This window comes from Astatotilapia calliptera, chromosome 10, assembly GCF_964374335.1.
Source record: "Astatotilapia calliptera chromosome 10, fAstCal68.1, whole genome shotgun sequence".
Taxonomy (NCBI): domain Eukaryota; kingdom Metazoa; phylum Chordata; class Actinopteri; order Cichliformes; family Cichlidae; genus Astatotilapia; species Astatotilapia calliptera.
This window is the reverse complement of record NC_137431.1, coordinates 15,670,983-15,692,099: the sequence shown is the minus strand read 5'-3', so window position 1 is coordinate 15,692,099 and position 21,117 is coordinate 15,670,983. Positions and strand designations below refer to the sequence as shown.

Below are 21,117 nucleotides of genomic sequence, written 5' to 3'. Positions count from 1 at the left end.
GTCAGAGTTTCAGTTTAAAATTGGCTTAAGGCACCACATTTTCACTTTTAATGACAATATGCTTTAAGTGCGATATAATTCATCAGCTGGAGAGATCTGTTTTATGCATGCACTGAGAAAGCTGCGCAGTGAAGTTACAGCAGTGCGAAAATGTATTTGCTGCATTGTCATGGCAATTTGCATGCATGTAAATGAATAAATATGTCTTTCTGCTTGACCTTAATTCTATGCCAAGTTTGCTTTAAACACATGAAATTGAAGCAGGTAGAACACACATTAGAACATCGATCTGACTATTTGTACGTTTTTATGAGATTGAATTGATAAAATCACTTTGACCTGACCTAACACTAACATGAGTTCCACAACTCCCTCCTTATGCTGCAGGGCAGTGTCAGACCTGAGTGCAGTAAGCATTCTATAAGTGTATAAAATGTAAAGTTTTAGCTCTCTAATGTATAGTATTCAATTATACCAGTTGCTTTAGATTAGTTCAGATATTATGATGGTTCAGCTTCGTAGCCCACGCAGGCTTCTGAAAAATGATGTAAAAAACACAATACATCATAACTGCATTAGAAGTTGCGCTTCCTAAATTCTTCATTACAGCGGGTCTAATTTTATTGAGCACCAAACAGAGTGAGAGCTTGATGTTGTAAGAGGAACAGCAATTGAATGATGTATAAGTGAGTGTGTCGCTGTGTCTTTGAGTGTTAGAAAGAGTGACAGAAAGAAACGAAGCCAGATAGAGGCAGTCTCTGTATCTGAAGGCCTCTGTGTGTGTGTGTGTGTGTCTCCGTCTAGCCTTTATGATGTAAACTGAATGTAACCTTTCTCCTCTCACACAGCCCCTGCAGTAGAGACTAGGAAGCCCCGGCCTACCCCCGGGAGCCAGCATAGACTAGCATTCATCAGAGGCTGAGCTGCTGCGTGGTCTGGATGTCAAGTGAAACCCACCGTGTTCCCATGGAGAGCAGGGTACAGAGGGACAGTCAGAGCAAAGTGGAGACTGACCACTTGGTAATCAAGTCTTGCATAATGTTTGTCCCAAAAATTGATAGAGCCTCACAGAGACTGTGCTGAATATCAGCCTGGAAATGAGAGAGTAAACAAAGGCACTAAACGCCAGTGCGACAGTTTATACTTTATCTTGTATCTCTACACATCCACTTCACTCAATATGAGCAGAAGTGCCAGGCCTCTTGCTAAGCCTCTGACCCCACTTTTACACCATTTACTGCCATAATTATATGTACTCTTGGTTACTTCACCTACAGGCGCATTATGATTGCTGTTACTTCTTTGGTTATTGACAAAGCAATTTAGAAATAAAAGCATTCTTTCAATAAATAGCCTTTATATGAAGATTATTTCAAAACATCCTCTTTAACAAATTGCCAGTTATTATAAAAAAAAAGGAAAAAATAAGCTCTCCTCTCTAATGCAAATAGATCCTCGGTGGATATGACACTGTTCTAACTGCAGACGCAGCCTTCTGCTCAGCTCTTATGTTGTTATTATGGAATCTAAAACTGCCTATGGCTGTTTAAATCGGCCAGCACACCAAGGCTTTTTCAGGCTGATATAAAGCCTTCCTGATAGCTCTTTTAAGGGAATCTTTCAGTTTTATTGTTTGCTTATAATACGATAAGGTCTTTCCATGCAGTCTCCCCTTGACACACAAAGTGAGATGAAGCTGGGAAGCTATACTTATGTCTTTTTCTCCTGAGATATTTTTGTTAGGGAAAAAAAATAAAATTCTTTGAAATAACTATTCCCATATAGCACTATAGACTGAATTTTTTTAAAGTCTCATTATCCGTGCAAGCACTTTTAGACTAACGGAGGCCTAACATGGGCAATTACATATAGATGAACAGAAGACTGCTGCAGCCATTTATGACCAACAATTTAAAACAGCAAACAGGCCAGTCAAGTTTCAGCGTTAACTGTGCCCTAAACCAGTAATCATGTTCTACATTATTTATTCACATAATTTCCAACCAGAATACTTATTTTCTGGGGCATCTCTGACATGATAGCCCAAATTTCTAACCGCTGCTATGACGTTGTTATTGCTTGAAAAACTTTTTCTACAAATTTTGAGATACATTTTTAAGCGGGTAAGCGTTTTCTCTTCTTTTATGACTTGCCCTCCAGTTGATGTACTCCTGGCGTCTCCTTGAACCCAATTTTTCTTTTCCTCTTCAGTTTAATACATACTTATAATGACTTAGAAACTTTCCCAAATATTATCAAGCTTATTAAGGAATATGGCAAGTGTCAAATATAGCTTTATATTGTAATTTAATTATAAGCAATGTTTTCACCCTCACAAGTACAGAAGTCTACTCCCTGCAACCTATTTAAAGTGCAGCATTGGTGATTTTACATGTTTTAATTTGGACGGGAGGTGATTAAACAGCACTCTGTATTTAAATCCACAAGCACAACCTGGTAATTAGCAAAGCTCTATCTTTAAATAAGTCTTTTCTGCTTGAAGGAGCTGTCGAGCATGATGACATTAAGTCGAGTTCCACTAAAGAATAGAGTCAGTTACTTTTAACAAAGCAAGCGTTTAATACAGTCTGAGAAGATGATGCTTGAATTACAGGCACAGAATAATCCTTTAATGGCTACTTTCCCTCAGTATGCATTGGTTTCATGGACATAGAATGTTTGTTTGGTAAGAATTAATTCATCTAACCAAAAAATGTTAGTATTATTGAATAAATCATGGGTGGGTCTCGGAGGACAGACAGATTTACCTTATTATATTTTATTTACAGGCTACTGTGATGCAGTTGGATGATTCCAATGACTTCAAGGATGAGTTTTATATCAGATTATGAGACTCTAATAGCAATAAAATGTTAAATATTTAAGGTTGGACCAAATGCTAGTTGTAACTCGGCATATAAAAGCACAACTATTGTATCTTATAATTCTTGAGAGACTAAACCTATTGATGATATATATGATTTTTGGAATGCTGAAGAATTGTTGCTATCGATGTGATTTAGAGCAGCATGAATAGACTGCATACAGATGATGGATACGGCCTCCTGTTCTGAAATTTAAAGCAAAAAGTGCCTTCAAACTGTGGGGTGGGGGTTTCAAAAATGCCCAGTAGTGGGCATCTTCTATTGCTGCAAGAAGCCTGGCTTTTTACATCCACTGTTCTTGTTCTCGGGAACTCCGGTGCATGCGAAAAACAATGCTGGTCTTGCTAAGGCTCTACCACACCCATCCACACACGCAGGGCTTGGGGTGCAGAGAGAAGGGTAACATCTCCTGGGTCTAGGTGCGGCTTGCCCCTCTGGGGGCGGGGGTACCTGGACCTGGGATATAGAGTATGTTTGGGGAGTGTGACTATCTGTGCAGTGTCTATTTGTGTCTGTCTACACGTTGGGTGAGTGCCGAGTATTTGGTTGTGTATATGGGGCTGGGAATGCACGTTTGTGTCCGCGTGCGCCTGTTCGTCTGTGTCTATGGCTGTATCCCAATTCAGGGTCTGCAGCCTTAAAGTACGCAGCCTCAACGATCCTCAAGGGCCACGTACTCAAAGACCGCTAAGGCCAGAAGTGCGAGGCTTGTAAAATGGGACGGTCTAGCCTCCGTTGTGCTGCCCAGGTTGCCTAGCAACCATGATACTAACAGCTGGAAACGTGTCATACAGCTTTGTTTGACAGAAATGAAGGAGAAAATCTTTTGTTCATTTGTTTGTTTCTTTCTACATGAGCTTTGATCATTCTCTGTAAGATTAAGCTCAGCTATTGAACGGTGTATATTTTAAAGTAAAGGCTTTAAAACCAAGTTAGTACAAACTTCACTAATGTCACATAACTATGCCGACATGTTGCCAACAGTAATGTTTTAATGTTCTGCGTTATTAAACATTTGCACATAAATAAGTGACATAATATTCAGTACTTACTTAAAGTTTACTCTTCGGCCGCCCCTCATCCGCCGTTTTTTTGTCGGCGAAATTATCCACACCCACCGCCGCGCTATGCATTCTGGGATATGTTGGGCCACGAAGTCTACACTGCCACAGCCTTAAAATTCAGGGATATGAAGGACGCATTTCAGGGCTGCATTTCGAGCAGCCTTTGAATTGGGACAGCCTTCGGCGCGCCGCTGTGACGTAATCGGCCTTGAAATGGGGCCTTTAAGGCTGCAGACCCTGAATTGGGATACAGCCTATATGTCAGGTTGGGTCTTAGACTCAACCTCTCTGGGTACATCTCAGGCCCTCCTAAGTACGGAGGCCTATCTCCCCTCACCACACTCCCTGCCAGTGGCTGATGCCCTCAGACGTTGGTGTGTTGGTGGTTCTTGTCGACTGGGGCTGGGCACACATGTATGTACCAGCTCACTCCTGGTGGCCGATTGGCGGGGCCTGGCGCCTGTGGCCCGGCTGGGCCCCTTTTGGGGGGTGGGATGCCCTCAGGCCTCTGGGCCTGAAGCCTGGTTCTCTCTGGCACAGCTGGCTGCCGGCAGAGCCCGTGGGCACGCCACTGCAACCCCCTCTGGCCTCTGCTCCGTAGCTGCTGGGTGACCTCTCGTTTGGGGCTCTACTCAGCTATTCCCAGGAGGGTGGCACGGTTCCCCCCCTTTGGTGGTCCTCCTCGGGTCCTCGTACTCTGGGGCCTCTGGATGTCTGGGGCCTGGATCTCCTCCATACCTGCTTCATACCCTGGTGGACGGGGCTATGGCTCCCCACACTCCCTAGCAGATCGTTACATGGAGAAACCTTTGGAATACAAGCATGCTGATCCACACAGGTGTACACACAGGTGTTCACAGACGCGGACTACACCCTTCATGGCTGCTGCCTCAAAGCACATTGTGCGCTGTCTATCTTGCGTGCTGCACAATAGCGTTTAATATTTAGTATCTACTGTTATCTACTGCTAGCTAGTTTATTGTGATGGTGCTGTATTTATTATGTTGCTCTTTTTTTGCTTACTTTCTCTTCTGTTTTTTTTTTCTCCATACAGGTGATCCAGGTGTTTTGTTTGTTTTTCTTTCTTTCTTCCCCCCCCTTTCTCACCGTCTCTTCTCCCCTCTGTTTTTCTTTCTCTCCCTCTCTTTCTTTCATTCTTTCTCCCTGTCCTATCCCCCAGTCATGTCTGTCCCGTTTGTAGCAACCGAAAATAAAATAAATACATAATTATAATAAAGGTCAATCAAATGGACTAATATGGCAAGGCCATGATGATCCACTTGGTAAAATAAATCTGTTTGGCATCTTTCTCGGCCTTAAGACAACAATTCTGATGGCTAAAGATCCAAACAGGACACACACACAAAAAAAAATGCCCAGCAGTGGGCATCTTCTCTTGCTGCAAGAAGTCTGGCTTTTTACATCCACTGTTCTTGTTCTCAGGAACTACGGTGCATGTGAAAAACAATGCTGGTCTTGCTAAACTGGTTGTGGCTTTCAGTTTTTGTAACCACGTGCAGGTTGCATGGTTGGCATGGCTGGATTGAAGACATGACCCATGTCAAAGCATACATCAGTGCAGAAGATCAGAAATTTCCAGATTATACAGAGGGAGATGATGCAAACTTTGAAAAACTTGAAAAAGATTTCTTTCCTTCTGGTTTCTACTTCTTCAACTCCTATATCAGCGATTTTGCCTGAGTTGGGACAGTGACTCAACCAGTCATCTTCATTTAAAAAACGAATACGATATCATGAGCATCATCTTATTTCATTTTTAGACTGGTAAACACTTTTCTGATGAGTGTTGATTTCTTTGACAACCCTAATTACTATTTACTCTACAACTTTTGTTGTTGTTACTTTTTCAAGTAAGCCATCCATTGCTGTTAAAATGTTGCTGCATTTTTCCTGTCGCAAAAGAAGAAGAAGAAAAGAAAATCCCTGATACATTCACAATACTTCAGTCTCCTTCTGACTCTTTGCTATAGCACAGTGTATCTGGTTGTACGGCTGTGACAGCTTAGCATGCTAAGGTCAGCTTTCAAAATGACTGAAAGGCCATTACATTGCAGAAGTATTTGCATTATTTTGTGCTGAGTTGATAATCAGTGTCTGTCAGCCACTAAGGAGCTCCACTGCATATATTTAAGAAAGAACAGAAAACTAAGTGCAGCTTCGACACACTGGTGGGCTGCTCTGATGGACAATGAATTGCCAAGCTTGTTTCTGGTTATGTGTTGGAGAAGATGTAGCATAAACTCAGATTGCAGTGAAGTATAATCAGTGTGCATCAGTGTACAGTAGGCTACTCACTCTGTATATCATAATCAACATGCACAAGTTAAATTTTGTAGGGATGTAATGAAAAAAGTACTATGAGTTACTTCTCTTGGTAGGTTATGCTGTAATGCAACAATAATGTAGGCGTAATCATCAAGTTACTTTTAAAAGTAATGTTTCGCAAAACTGCATTTTATATATGCTATGGTGAAATTCCAAACAAGCTCGTATAAAGCACAAACACTAGCACAGGACACTGAGAAAACTCCATTAAAACTCATAAAAAGGTATGAAAATACAACTCACGCAAGAAGGGCCACTTGTTGTTGTGAGTCCAAACAATGGCGCCGTAGCGATGCTAGATTGCTTCGCGTCACTTCCAAATGCAGACAATGTAACTGTGGTTTGAACTCCTTGGTAGACAGAGTGAGTGAAGTGTGTGTTATAGAGGTTTGGATATTTCTCCTAACTCTGTTAGTCAGTGTGACATTGGCAGAAGATTGAACTCCCTCTCCAGCAGTCAGTGTTTGCAGGGTGAGTCATAAGAGACCATGACTAATCATGAAATAACCTGTCGCATATCTGAGCGAAACTGGCAGTGTGGCTTGTATTTTCCAATCTGTCAAACATAGCTTAGCACAGCCTGTTTCTGTTTGCATTCTAATGAGCTATCAGCTTGCATTAAATTATCCTGATCCGTGACACGTTACCCAGAGGTTGCAAGGGGTCAGAGAAGCAATGTCTAGTTGCTTTAAATGGTGAGTTGGATTATTTTTGAAGAAAGAATTACTGATTGCTGATGATGTAAATTCTTGAGGCTAATGAGAGCACTAAGGCAGGTATTTACACTGCGAACAGTGTAAATACCTGCCTTAATGCTCTTCAGTCTCCACACTGAGCATGTAAAATCTCCAAGTATAAAGCCTCACTAGCTGCTATGTCAGCCTGTGATTGATTATTTAACGAGAACCAAGCTATAAGACGGATTAAGTGCTGGAGCAAAGAAATGGTTAAATAGATATTTTGACCTCATGAATGATCAAAGTCAAGCCACCACTGAAGTTGACTATGAATGTAAATTTTATGTAAATCCATTTAACAGTTTCAGAATATTTCAGTCCGGACCAAATTATTGCACCTACTGGTCCATAGGCAGAAGCTGCTATGCCCAGAGCTACACCTTAAAATGTTTAACAAATACCTTATATGATTTTACCCAAAAAGTGTCATTACTAATGATATCTTTTTATAGATATACTATAGATATACTGAGGTAAAAGCATAAAGTATATGATACTCAACTTCTTATGATTAAAAACATTAACAAATATCAATTATTGACACCATTACAATGTGCAAAGATGCACAGTATAGATTCCTGTGTACAGCTAAAAGTAGAAACTGAAACTCGACGTCATCGTTTTCCAATATATATATATATATATATATATATATATATATATATATATATATATATATAGTAGATCAGCTTGTTAGTGTCGGTAATCGTGGTTGTAGGTATATATATATCTATATCTCTATATATATCTATATATCTATATATATATATATATATATATATCTATCTATATATCTATATCTATATCTATATCTATATCTATCTATCTATCTATCTATCTATCTATATATATCTATCTATATATATATATATATATATATATCTATATCTATCTATCTATCTATCTATCTATCTATCTATCTATCTATCTATCTATCTATCTATCTATCTATCTATCTATCTATCTATCTATATATATATATATATATATATATATATATATATATATATATATATATATATATATATATATATATATATATATTTATATTCATTGAGGGAACTAGTTAAAATTTTCTTTGTGACATGCTAATATCAGAATTTGACTTTTTTTTTTTTACTTTTGTTTTGACTGACGGTTTTATGGGTATTATAGTCTTTGCATAATTTCTATATTTGTACAGTAGTGCCTAATCACACTGAACAGCACATGTTTCTCTGTTTGAGGAGTTTGTACCCTGTCACACAAACCTTTGGATCAAAGACTTCAGACCCCTTGGTAATCTCTGTTTGCTAGTGAAAAATGTGCATTCTCCAACATGGCTGCTGGTTACGTGAAATTAGTCACAAAGATGGTCCTCCACCAAAAACCTCAATGTGACTGCTTTGGTCGATTGAAGGTTGCCCTGGTTGGCTGCAGCTTGCATGGGAGACACCAACTTGCCTGTAAACACCCGCTGAGGAGTAGAATAAAAGTTGAAAACCTGCAACCATGTTGGCTGCAGAGGTAAAGCCCACTTTTTACTCGTGAACACTCTACGTTTCTGGTTTGTGTTGCACTTTCTCAAGTTGTTGGTTTTGCAGGCAAACTGGTGTCTTCTATGCATACTACGGGTAACTGCAGCAATCTGCCAAAAGTTCTAGATCCATGTCACTGGGACCTTACTAAAGTTGGACTTATGGTCCCACCTTTGTGTCCATTCATGGACCTCTTAGGTGATACAAAGAGGATTGTCATGCAGTCCTTCAATAAGACAATTGAGGTTAATCTCTGTGCTGCTAAATGGCAGTTGGTGAAAAAGTTAGCTTGAATAGGAAATCGAATCACAGTGAAGTTCATGAAGAAGAAAAAGTGTGAATTTCTTCACTACAAAGAATTTCTTGGTCTATTATCTATTAAAAGTTTAAGGACAAACAAAAGCTGAAACTTCAAAAAGCTAGCCTCCTTTAGCAGCTGTTCTACATATTTTTCTACATATTATGACACCAGCTCTGCAAAGCCTTGTCTAGTGTCAGCACAGTACCATGACCCTGACGAGTTCTTTTAATTTTGTTTTTATTTTTTAACTCTGGTTAGCAAACAGCTTGTAGGTGTCTTATAGCAACCTTCTGGCAATAGCAACACTTGAATACTGTATTACCAAGTGTGTGAAAAAATATAAGTGAATATGTGTTTTAAAGGATAAAACACAAGAAAAAAAATACTAAAATAATTTACAATTTCATGACTATTGAAAAGTGCAAACATAATTTCAAAACACAATTTCAATAAGTAAGGAAGGAAGCAAATGAAGGAAAGGAAAGAAGGAAAAGCAATGCCATTAGGTGAAAAGTTCAGGCTAAGGGGACTTTTTAGATGTATTTGTCTGGTTGTTAAACTATTTAGCAGATTAGATGTGAAAAGTCCGTTTTTCATGAGGCTTCACTTTATATTTTATTTCATTTAGTCCTTTTATAGCTCTTTTAATGCCATCCTCTGACATTTGAGGTAAAGGACATTTCAAACGGATCAGATCTGATTTGTTGTCCCCTGAGCCTGTTTGGTGTTTGAAAAGTTAAAATACCACACAGAAATGGTAAATATGACGGTCTCAGTTTAGTAAATTGGAAGAAACAGGCTAACCCCTTGGTGTCCCATATACAAAGATAAGACATTTTTCACATGCACACATGTAGTTGCTTTAGTTTGTTGACAGCTTATTAAACAGTGTGAGTCACTGTGTCGCTGTCACTATGAGCCTTAACATAGTGCACTATCAAGCATCGCTGATTAGAGTGAAAATTTTATCTATTTATTCACCGAGCAGCTATTTTCAAAATAATGGCAACACTGGCACAAATCGGAAGACGGACCGATTAGCAATTAATCATACTTATTAGTGGGTTTTTTTTTCTATTTGCAAAAACATGCCTGTGACATATTGCTGCCCTTGAGAGAAAATCACTGAAGTATAACACAGAAGACAACAAAGATATTTTTAATGTGAGAAACTGCAAGGACATAAGCCAAAATCAGTTAAAGGGGGCATTACTCCCTCAGGTGCTTGACTTCTTTTCACATCTATGTAAATGTCAAAAGTTTTGCAGTTATGCCTAAAAGGCTACAAAGCTGTAAAAATGCCCTGAGTGGTCAGACATTGACCTTTGGTGTATTTCACTGGAGGAGGAAATATTTAAAGAATTACAAAGATTAAAGAAGTGCTTCCTGTAAATCACAGGTGAACCTTTATGACCCTGTAAGCTCTGCCAGTCAATTACACTCTGTTTAAGCTTTTCTACCTCTTTAATATAGCTGCAGGGAGCTATGCCAGCAGTCTGAGGCCCAGGATTTAGACATGACTCACACAGGGCAGAGATCTGTCAGGAATGATATTTTATAATAGAGACTCTAGAGCCAACAAAGGCAGGTGTCTGCTAATAAAGGGCATCTAAAGACAGTGGTTAAGTGTGCATAATTTCTATATGGTAAAAGTTAATAGAAAATTATAATATGTTAAAATGATCATGAATTGACCAACTGAAACAGCCCATAGAGAAATCTAATCACAAACATTCATTCATTATAAAAAATTGATAATACAAGTATTTTTCTCATTCTAATCCACAAATAGAAAGTACTTCATGTGTTGGTTTGCGGTGCGTCTTAGATCTGTGGTGTCAAACAAAACCCCTCGATTTGAATTTCATTTTGAAAAATAATACAAAGTGGTAGCGACACAAATTGGCTGAGTAGGGTGGGTAATAAGGGAAGATTTTCTTCGTGTGGCTAAAAAAAACCACCTGCCCTTTGAGAGCGCTATGTGCTGGCACATGATGATAAACAAAACAGTCCAGGTGGTTTGTGCCAAATGTTCTCCCTTATAGGCTGTAGGACATTACAACAAAACACCTTTATGTTTGGATACTAGACTCTTTCAGCGAAGGCTGCTGTATGTCACTGGGACATAGCCAGGGTCCAGCTTTCCTCTACAGTGATGATCATCAACAAAAAAGCTGGGTCAGCTTGACACAGATGTTTTGCTCTCTGTGGAAGTTTGACTTCCATGACGAAATCGCAGGTGACTAATGCAAGTGGTTAAAACACAACTTCCAGGATGATCTAAAAATCACAGCTGTGCTTGAAAACGTGCACGAGGAGACGACCTTCAAGGAACTGAATTGTGGTCCAATTAAATCAGGCATGCTTTGTTTTTTGTGTAGGAAGTCAAATTTAATTCAGTCCCTTAATAATTCTAAAATCCTATAGCTGAAATATTTGAATTGAATCCATCGTCGGGCCTTTACGTGACAACTCTGCGTGTTCTCCCCACACACAGTCATCTATCAGAATGAGTATTAAGGTGAAATAAGAAACAAGGAGTAAAACCTTGCATGAACAGACATCTGTCCCAAGGACAGAGACGTGTTTTCAGCAATGCATTAGCTATTATTAATTTCTGTATGCAGCTGGCAACTGCAAGATGTTGTACAATGGTCATGATGTAACTGAACTTGGACTTGAACCACTCAAGGTAACTGCAGAAGGACTTCTTTCACAAACTTCTGCATTCAAGCAGATTCATCAATCATACAGGACCGCTCTGTCCCAGCACGTAATGTTATATGACGGTGGTTGGCTTGAAAAATAACATTTATTTATTTTAATCCCATCCTGGTTTTACAACATCTAATTAATGTCTGCATAAATGCCACTGAATCTGATTGGTCTGAGTAGTTGGAACTGTGAATTCAATGGTGTATCTCTGTTAAACACAATATAGTCTCTTTTAATCTGACTTAAATTGAAGTGAAGTATACACAACTACCCATCTTTTTACAGAAAGCGAGCACAGTCAATTTCACTTTAGAGTTCAAGACTAAAGTGAATGAATTATACTGTAATTACTAAGGCCTTTCAAACAAGTAATGTATAAATGAAAGCTCTGGATTTTTAAATTGCAGCCTGATTAATATGTCAGCTTTATAATGTTTATGTTTCTCACAGAAGGGACGAAAGGCACAGAGGTCAGGTTTCCAAGAGATACAGTATGGTGATGGATCCCAAGCTAGTCCAAACCACTGACTTTAAATAGTCCAGATTTTGTAGTGTCTCAAAAGTCTATTCCTTATAGGTCACCAAGTTATGAACAGCAATATGTTTTCGTGAGCCTCTGTCCCGGAGTGCAAGATTAAGTCTGAACCTCTATCCTGGATTATCCTTGTGGCCTTTGGGACACACTCATAATCGAGAATGACTCCACCTGAAATGAAGGTCAAAGGGAAAATAGGATTTGACTGAGCAGTGAAACTTCCAGTTTTTCTGCTCTTTAGAGTGCATTATAAAAGATGACATGTCCCCCTTTTTCACTCTTTACATAAACACTTGAAATATAATTATATAAAAATAACCACTGGTTTTTCAGACGATGAATTTGTACGTAAAAATAATTAACAGTTTTTTTTAAATGTCATATTTCTTTAAAAGTTGCATTTGGTCTATTTCAAATCTTTTAATAAGTCTTCCAGTTTTGCAATTTTGATTTAATTCATTATATCTTGTTAGAAAGTAAAAGCTAAAGATAATGCTTGCTAACAAGGCACGTGCAACAGGACATGCTGTCTACTGTAACTTGCCTACATGCCTGGAAACTCTGTTTACTGTCTGCCTTTTATCCACAGGAATCAAACAATTCCAGCGAAATGCTGATTTACAAATTAACACAAAGGTGGGCTCCAATCTGCTAATGCTATGGTTATGTAAAGCCATGTCAGGTGGAATTTCATGTGCTAGTTCAGTGTGCGGGGGGCTTACTGTACGTCGGCTGGCAGAGTTTGACGAGGTGGGAGGACACAGAAGATTAGAGAAGAACATGGGGGAAGAGTCACGTTTAGTTAAAATAAACGGTTGTCCATTGAGCAATTGAACATTGTATTATTAATGTCACGCCATTTTTTTTTTACTGTGTTTTCTTTTTTTTAAAATAAAGTTTAAATACAATGTTTAGACTGTGGTTGTTATGACAGAAATTTTTACTGAATTTTACTTGACATTAGCACAAGTTGAAAATGCTCACATAGAGTACATGTTTCCATGCACTCTGTCTCCACACACACACACACACACGTAATGAATATGCCAAAACAATTATCTGCCACTGCAGAGGTTAACCAATAATTACAGACTCCATATGTTTACAGAAAGAAACGTTAAAAATTGAGCGCAGTGCATCATTCTAAGTGATTTTGGTGATAAAACAATGACCTAGAGATAATTAGCCCAGATGTTTATAGCAGACTTGGTAAATTGCTCACTTTATATGAATATCAATGTACTGAGGCACAAGCTAACTGAGAAAAAATGAGTTGTCTGACAAGCCTCCAGACTTCTCCAACTTTGTTTCTTATGAATCCCCTCTTGGAAAAAAAAAAAACACAAAAAAACAAAAAAACAAATCTGATCAGTAAAGCACACCAGTCGTCTTTCTCTTTAATGGTTGTTTCTTGGAATATATAGCTGACCTTCTGCGCTGGTGCACAGATGCAGCAGACAAAGGTGGGAGGAGTAGATCTGGCTTTAATGATGGCGAGATAAACAAAGCAGCAGATTGTGGTTTGGATGAGACAGGCTTTACCATTTAATACTGATGATTACAAAAGACGGTCCTGCCTACGTGTTTGTTTGTGTATTCACATTATAGTCACATTTCCATTAGTTTTAATGACTTCAATGATGGATCAATGTGAGGTATGAGGCTTGTTATTTCCTCCGAGTTGGACTGATGTATTGGTTTGACCTTTGATATTGGCCAGCGATGCCATTTACCACCCGCATGATTGAGAGCCCTCCCTGAACACTGCTAGATGAAAACCCAAAACGCTGCAATGAAATTCTTTTTCCCCCCCTTTTGTTGCTGAAAATGTTATTATTGCCGCTATCTAAAAAGTGTCTCTTTCACGCCTTTTACAATTACAGGAATACATTTCAGATAAGTGAACACAGAAAATTTGTGGGATAGAGAAATGAAAGATCTGAAACATTTTCTGTTGGCAGCTTCTGTCCTGAAAATCAAAACACACTGACAGAACCACACTGATGCATCCGACAGCTAGATCACGGAGTGCTTGCCTCTGTTGCAGGCTAACAAATATTGCTGTAAATGCACTCATGTCTGCAACACTCAGAAAAAGATGGTGTGAAGATTTAGCCGTAGGCAGCCATTTGAAATTCCAGCTCAGATGATGTGATGTGCATGAGACAAACTGCAATTACAGAAAAATATTGAAATTCCACTGGAGATGGTCTCTATCTGATGCTGGGAGGGGTTTTATCATGCGTCCTTTGAACATTTTGTCGATTGCCATAATGTCTCATGACTGGAATCCTTTCCAAGGTTAATAAAGATCAACAATTTGTTTTTGCTGTTGTTGTTTATGTAAGCGGACATGCTGTTTGCTTTGACAAGCCACGGCCGACTAGAAGTATTATCTGTGTGGAAAGGGAATCAACACAAATATCTGCAGTTCTAATGGATGAAAGAAGGAGGAGGAAGAAAAAGAAGAAAAAACCAACTCTTTAGAATCATTTATGTGACATGGAAAATGCAAGAATTTTTTTAACTTGCCGTATCAAATTAAGTTGTTTGATTAAGGGCTAATAATGCTGTGAACTACCAAGTAAATACAGGAGCAGTATTGCTGATACCAATACTAACACTACTCCTTTTAACTTATAATGGCAGTATATGTAAATGCGCCTGTCTATAAAACACTTACATTTGCTACAGGCTATAAATAAAACATAGTGCATGGTAAAGGTATAGTTTTTTTATTTAAAAAATATTTATTTAACACAATCCAGTGGCCTGCATAACGAACTTAGAGGATAGAAACAAAGTATCGATCCAATCACACTAGTATCGATCCGATACCAATACCACCTTTGGTATTGATGCAATCAATATTTTCATTAGGTCCAATTCAAGCCTTTATTGAACAACAAATTCCTGCCTGTTCAAATGAAGTTACTGCAGAAACACTAAAAAGCACCAGCATATCAATCTGTAATACTAAGACATGCTGTAGCAGGTATTCAAACAGACTATATTCATATTTAAAATGACAATATCGTTTGAACTTTCACAAATCGGCGCAGTTATCCCGCTCCGTGACGTAGCACATTTAGATGTAAAACATAAAGCCTACAGTGGACAAACTACTGATTTTCAGATCTGTAGGCAATGACAGGAAGCACATTTGGCTGTGTATTTGTTAAAACTAGAAACTGTGGGAACAAGTGAAAGAAGAAGGCTGCTTGATGATATTAAGGTAAAGCCGGATAATCACCTACTCGAAAAAACACCTTATTTAGTGAGCTAAGCGCTCCACTTATGCTACACTCAGTGTAAACAGCCAACAGAAATTCGTTTATAATGATAATTGATGAGATGTGTTTTCCTACAATGTGAAGCTTCCCCTTACAAATTTGGCTTTCTTACACTCAGTGTTATTGCAAATTATCCTCTCACACTCGCCCTACAGCTTTCATAGCACATTGTCCTTTTCTTGCTTTAAACAACACACACCAGCACATTTGGATAATGATTACCGCAAAGACGTTTCTTTGTTACTCTAAATGCCTCTCCAGCAAATGAAGCCTAACTCACCCTGACCGATGAGCTCGAGGGGTATCGGGGGGGCTCCTGGTAAAAGTCGGGTCTTTTATATTTGATGTCGAGGGCCCTTTATAGTGAAAGCAGCAATCAGATGAGAAGTTTGAAATGCGGTGCTATAACTTTGTTATGCACAATTACAGCACAATCGGCCCATTGAGTTAGAAATGTAATATATTACCATGCTTTCAAATGTAGGCACAATATATGCAAATTTTCATATTCACATGGTTTTTGACTAATAGGAATAATAGAGTCTTATTGTTATTCGCTTAAAATAGCTACAATATACAATGGAGGTTTGATTATTACATCATTATTGGAGTGATGACATGAATCCTTAGTTTCCGCTACTACCTTACAGAGCAGCTGGTTTCATTTTATTAAGGGCAATCCCACAATTAACATCCTCATTAATGAATTTTGCACATCTTTTCTTTCTTCCTGTAATCTTTTTAAAGCTCTAAAATCCAGTGACTCCATGAAAAAATGCCGTTGGCTATTCTTTTGAAAACAAATCATTTTCTTTGGCCAATTATTTGACTCTACGATCTGATCAGTAACATCTCAATCAGACTTTTCCCTGTGAGGTATAATACAGCTGCACTTACGGTCACTGCAGAAAGGCCCCCCGTAGGTGGTCATGGTGCAGTCACATGAGAAGCCCTCCCACAGCTGCAGGCACACTCCCTGGTGGTGGCAGGAGTCCTCTGTGCAGGTGGTGCTGGGACCTGCAGGGTATTTACAGCAGATTTACCAGCTGTTTTTCTGCCCCCACTTATTTTATTCACACATCTTCAATTCTAGCCTACCAGAATAAATAACATACAGCAAAAGTAACAAGCTGTGGTAAGCCAGTTTGATTTGGGGCACTTCTGCACAGCAGCAGCCATAGCTCTACAAAAAAGCCATACTGTCAGTAAAACGTTGCCCGTTTTTCTTCTCATCCTTGTCCTTGTTGCCATCTGCTCATGACTGGGTATCTTTTTTGCTTGTATACAACAGCACGCTGACTGTGATGTCTTTCCGATTGCTCTTTTACACATGTAGGTCAGCGTAGGACCGTTACCACTTAACACTGAGCACCAAGGCAGCCTGTGTGAATGTAACTGTAAACTTTTGACTAAAGTCAAGGAAATTTTAGATAAAACATCCATATTTTTTTATCTGATCCAGTGTGCTTAATTTTAGTTAACTTAAGCACACAATCTAGTTAACAACACAAAGAATTAAAGGTTATGTTGCGTATCAACTTTATCTGTGTGTTTGCACCGCCGAGACCGCCTTAATTCTTCTGCACCACCAAACCACATTTTTAACACCAAAGTCAGTCCAATATAATTACTCTTACTCATAAAAATCATGTTCATAACACACAATAGCTATCAGCTGCCGATCTGTTAAAGTTTTCAAATGTATCTGACTCTGTAAGTCCAACAAGCTTCACCCTAGTTGCTGTACAAAAGCTGTACGATATGGATTACTGTGTTGCAGATACAGAAGACTAATTTTCCCTTGAGGACACCCTCTAGATCCAGGATGGGCAATTAATTTTCCCACAGGGCAATCCACATGGGAAACTAGGACTGTTGTGGATGGCTGCACCACTAAGACAAACTGAATTCTGCTCTGTATTGAGTTTCTCTCTTTATTAGCTTATTGGTGCGCTCACAACAATCCGACTTTCTTATGTGGCCATTCGGGAAAACGAATTGCCCACATCTGCGTAGATAACGGCATCAAGCACGTGCACGTGCTTGGTAGTTGTCTGAGTCCTGTCCATCCAAATGAATTGTTAGTAAAACCTGAGCAGATGTATAAGAGTTCACTTAAAACTGAAGTTTTAACACACAATGGTAACACTGAAAATGTACTTAAATGGTTCAAACCCTGGATATGGATATTAAGAGTATAACAATTCACCAACTGTAGAGGGAAGGTATAACAAAACAAGGAAACCATCTTTTGACCGCAGGCCTAATGGCTTAATCACGATTGCAAGCATTTTCACAGTTGGCTTTTTATGTGAACAATCTGCAGAGAGTACAGCTTTTACCAGCGTTTTAGTTTTCGAATCGTTACAAGCCAATAGTACACGCACTCCATGTGGACTGACAACAGAAAATGTTTCTGAATCTTTATGTCAAAGGCTGAGAGAACCTTAATGCTAAAGATCAGAGCAGTTGAAGATCACTAGGAGCTGAACTAGATTCAACAATTCATTGAAAAACACATGCATGTTTAACTTAGGCCTGTCGTACTTGAGGCCAGACAGAATGTACTTTACCTGTTCAAACCCATCCGATGCTTCACAAAATAAACAATGTTGTGGATAACTATCAGCTTCATCCTCTTCACTTTACTCAGTGTTTCTTAAATAGAGCTATTGCAGCATGAATAACATTGCTGTCATGGACCAGTGGATGCTATAGACTGTGTGGAGGAGGACCCAAAGGCCAATGTGTGAAAGTGAACCGTACTGAACTGAAAGCAACCGGTTTTTTGGCTGTTTGCAAAATCAAAAAGGGGAAAACAGAAAACTATAAGCTACTAGAAAACACACAGGGGCTAAGAGACACTTCGGCAAAGGGAACAGATGCTCTGACGAAGACGTTATTATATATCTACGCACAGAAGGGCAATCAGGGAAGTGGAAACAGCTGGGGAAAACAAGACACAGCTGAACTAAACCACAGAGGATGAGACAAGGGATGAAAAACTAAAAGCAACTGACTGGACTGACACAAGAGGATGAAACACTAAGGGAAAACGAAACTCTAAAGAAAATCAGTGACTAGGGAAAAGCCAAAAACATTGTAAAATAAACAAAAAAGAAACCAATATCAAATAGAAAATAAAACTTGAAAAGTCTAAGATCTCACAAACACTGTTCAAGTGACCCAGGACCGTGACAAGTGATTTTTCAGGATCAGAATTGATTGATACTTTCACCCACGAACAAAAACGAGATGAAAATTTCCAGGGGAGGTGAGATCCAATCGAGATCCAATGCTCCCCTTTAAGACAATGTGTGATGTGGGAGAAGTTGGGAAACGATCCAGGTAAATAATATCCATTTGTGGATATTATAAGTGTGGAACAACTCTCACAACAGCAAACTTTAACTGAAACTTAATCGACTTTAGATTTAGTCTACAATAATACAAACAAAAATTCAAAAATTAAGACTAAAACTGAATGAAAATGTTCCGCTAAAATTAACACAGCAACAAAGTCAATAACAAAAAAATTGAGAAAACTCAAAAATGTATTGAATCAAGTTCACATGACACTTTTGAGTTTTCTGGTTCCCCCCCCCCAATCAGAGGAAGATTAATAATAATAACTAATTCACAACTGGGCCACAATCATTTTACACCAACTGAAGCTCCTCACCGGTAACTAATAAATGGTGCAAAACTGAGAGAGAAGAATGTCTGACCTTCTCCAAGCGTCACCACCAGTTCAAGTACATATACAGCATACATCTATTCTGTCACATCCAGGTCGGCCTTTGTTAAGTAATGGCTACCTTATTTGAGATTTTTTGTGACTATTTAGCCTTGGCAGAACTGTCCACTCTGCTGAGTGTTTTCTTGTTAGAGGTCCATAAAAGCAGCTGAATGTCTTTACTGCTGCATGACAGTATTGCACGTTAGATTAGGTTGAAAGGAAATAATAATACACAGAACAACAAAGATGTTTCAGGCCCTAACAAATGAGGTGTGATTAATTTTCAGCTACCTGCTCCCCTCTTTTCAGGAGTACCACCTGTGAAGTACAATGAAATCAGAACACCGAATGATTCACAGGTGTTTCACATGTCCTCACCTCCACAGCCGTGCTCCACCTCCCCCACTTTGTGTAGGGCATCTGCTAGGAGGTCAGGGAGTCTTCCATTCAAGTCCACAGATGCCAGGCAGCCCTTGTATCCTTCCCGGGATGCTATTAGCCTGGGCAAGCTGCTGTACATGCTCTTCCCAACACCTCCAATGTACAGCTCCCCTTTAAGATAGAGGAATTGATCAGGAGGAAATTTGGCCAGAAAAAACATTTTCCGTATCCAAGTGCTTGCTAGTGCATGCACTGAACCACTCCGAAAAGCAGCACGTTTTACACATGTACACACTTTAAATTTTGCAATATAGTGTTTTCTTCAGAGCAAATGTCAACAAAATTGACTATTAAGCATTAGTTTCTGCCACAAGTACCAACTATATCTTTAGTAATACCTTTCAAATCCAGGTTGCGGGCTCCATTGGAGTGCTGGGTGACAGTGCGGGAATCAATCTTGAGGATGTGCACATTGTTGCTGTCACGGGAAATCATCACATTGTGCCACTGGTTGTCATTTAGTGGCTTGTCAGAGTTTCCCTTCATTAGTGACGGCCCATTTCCCAAGTCAAAAACATAATGGATGTACCTGCACGACAACACAAATGTTTACAAACGCCATTTCCTATCTATAATTATTTCTTCACATGCCACATGCCACCAGCAACTCAGCAATACCACCTTTACGTAGCAAGCGGATAAGTAAAAACCGCCCGTGTGCGTGACTTTTATACGATTAAAGCGTGGTTCAAATTACTCCAGTGTCATGCGTGGCGATGCAGCTGTGCACACTTCTGTCTGCCAATCTGTTTTGTGGTTCTATTTCTGCCGGGCCTCAAACTACTCAAACATATTCAAGTATTTTGTTTATGTTCAAACAAATAACAGTGAATTTATGTAAACACAGAAGGTAATGCTTTAGGCACACCAATATGTTGACATTAAATTTTATCATTTAAAGGACACACTGTCAAAAACGACATCTTGCTTAAATCAAAGTAAAGCAACATCCATGAATAAGCTGCTACACTTCACACATAACACCGAGCAGCCGGAAAACTATGACAGAAGTGTTGGAAACCATTTTTTTTGTCTGTGTTGTCTGCCTGAGCTTCTGCTGCAGGCTCCAGAGCTGAACAAGGCTTCCCGCTGACTAATTGCTTACTGGGAAGAAAGTCTGTGCAAGGTCTGACAGTGGGAAGATACAATTGTTGCTTTGCTTGCTCTGTTTTAACGACCTTTCTCTGCGATTCTCTCTGCAACAAAAATTATTTACGATGAATAAAACATTTGAAACGTATTTGAGATGGTGTCAAAGTGCCAAAATGTGCTTGAGTACGGGAACGAGTGTGACTTTTTTGAACTTGCGCTGCCTCTCTGTGCTCGACTCCCTTTAACAGAATTATTTATAATGAACAAATGATTTTAAAGCCATTTGGTATCTCTCTGCAGTGCTGCGGGGTGATGGATTCAAGATATGAATTATGATTAGGTAATTTCGAGGCCAGGAAATAAGAAAAGCTCCCGTTCGTGCTTTATTTTTCCAAGACAAATACTGTTTGGTTGGAATACAGTGAATGAAAAAATAAACCCCTTTTTCAGAT

At 39.1% G+C, this 21,117-nt stretch overlaps 1 protein-coding gene across 7 annotated transcripts in view; it reads right to left on the bottom strand.

Moving 5' to 3' along the window:
* The window catches only part of LOC113031125 (neurexin-2-like), a 127,899-nt gene that overhangs the window by 46,216 nt on the left and 60,566 nt on the right, over nucleotides 1-21,117 (bottom strand). For all 7 annotated transcript variants that reach the window (XM_080307085.1, XM_080307086.1, XM_080307087.1 and 4 more), the window contains 3 exons: nucleotides 19,912-20,102; nucleotides 19,511-19,684; nucleotides 16,291-16,410 (listed from right to left, as the gene is read on the bottom strand). In XM_080307085.1, the coding sequence (XP_080163211.1) occupies nucleotides 16,291-16,410; nucleotides 19,511-19,684; nucleotides 19,912-20,102 (485 nt within the window). The remainder of the gene's footprint in view (nucleotides 1-16,290; nucleotides 16,411-19,510; nucleotides 19,685-19,911; nucleotides 20,103-21,117) is intronic.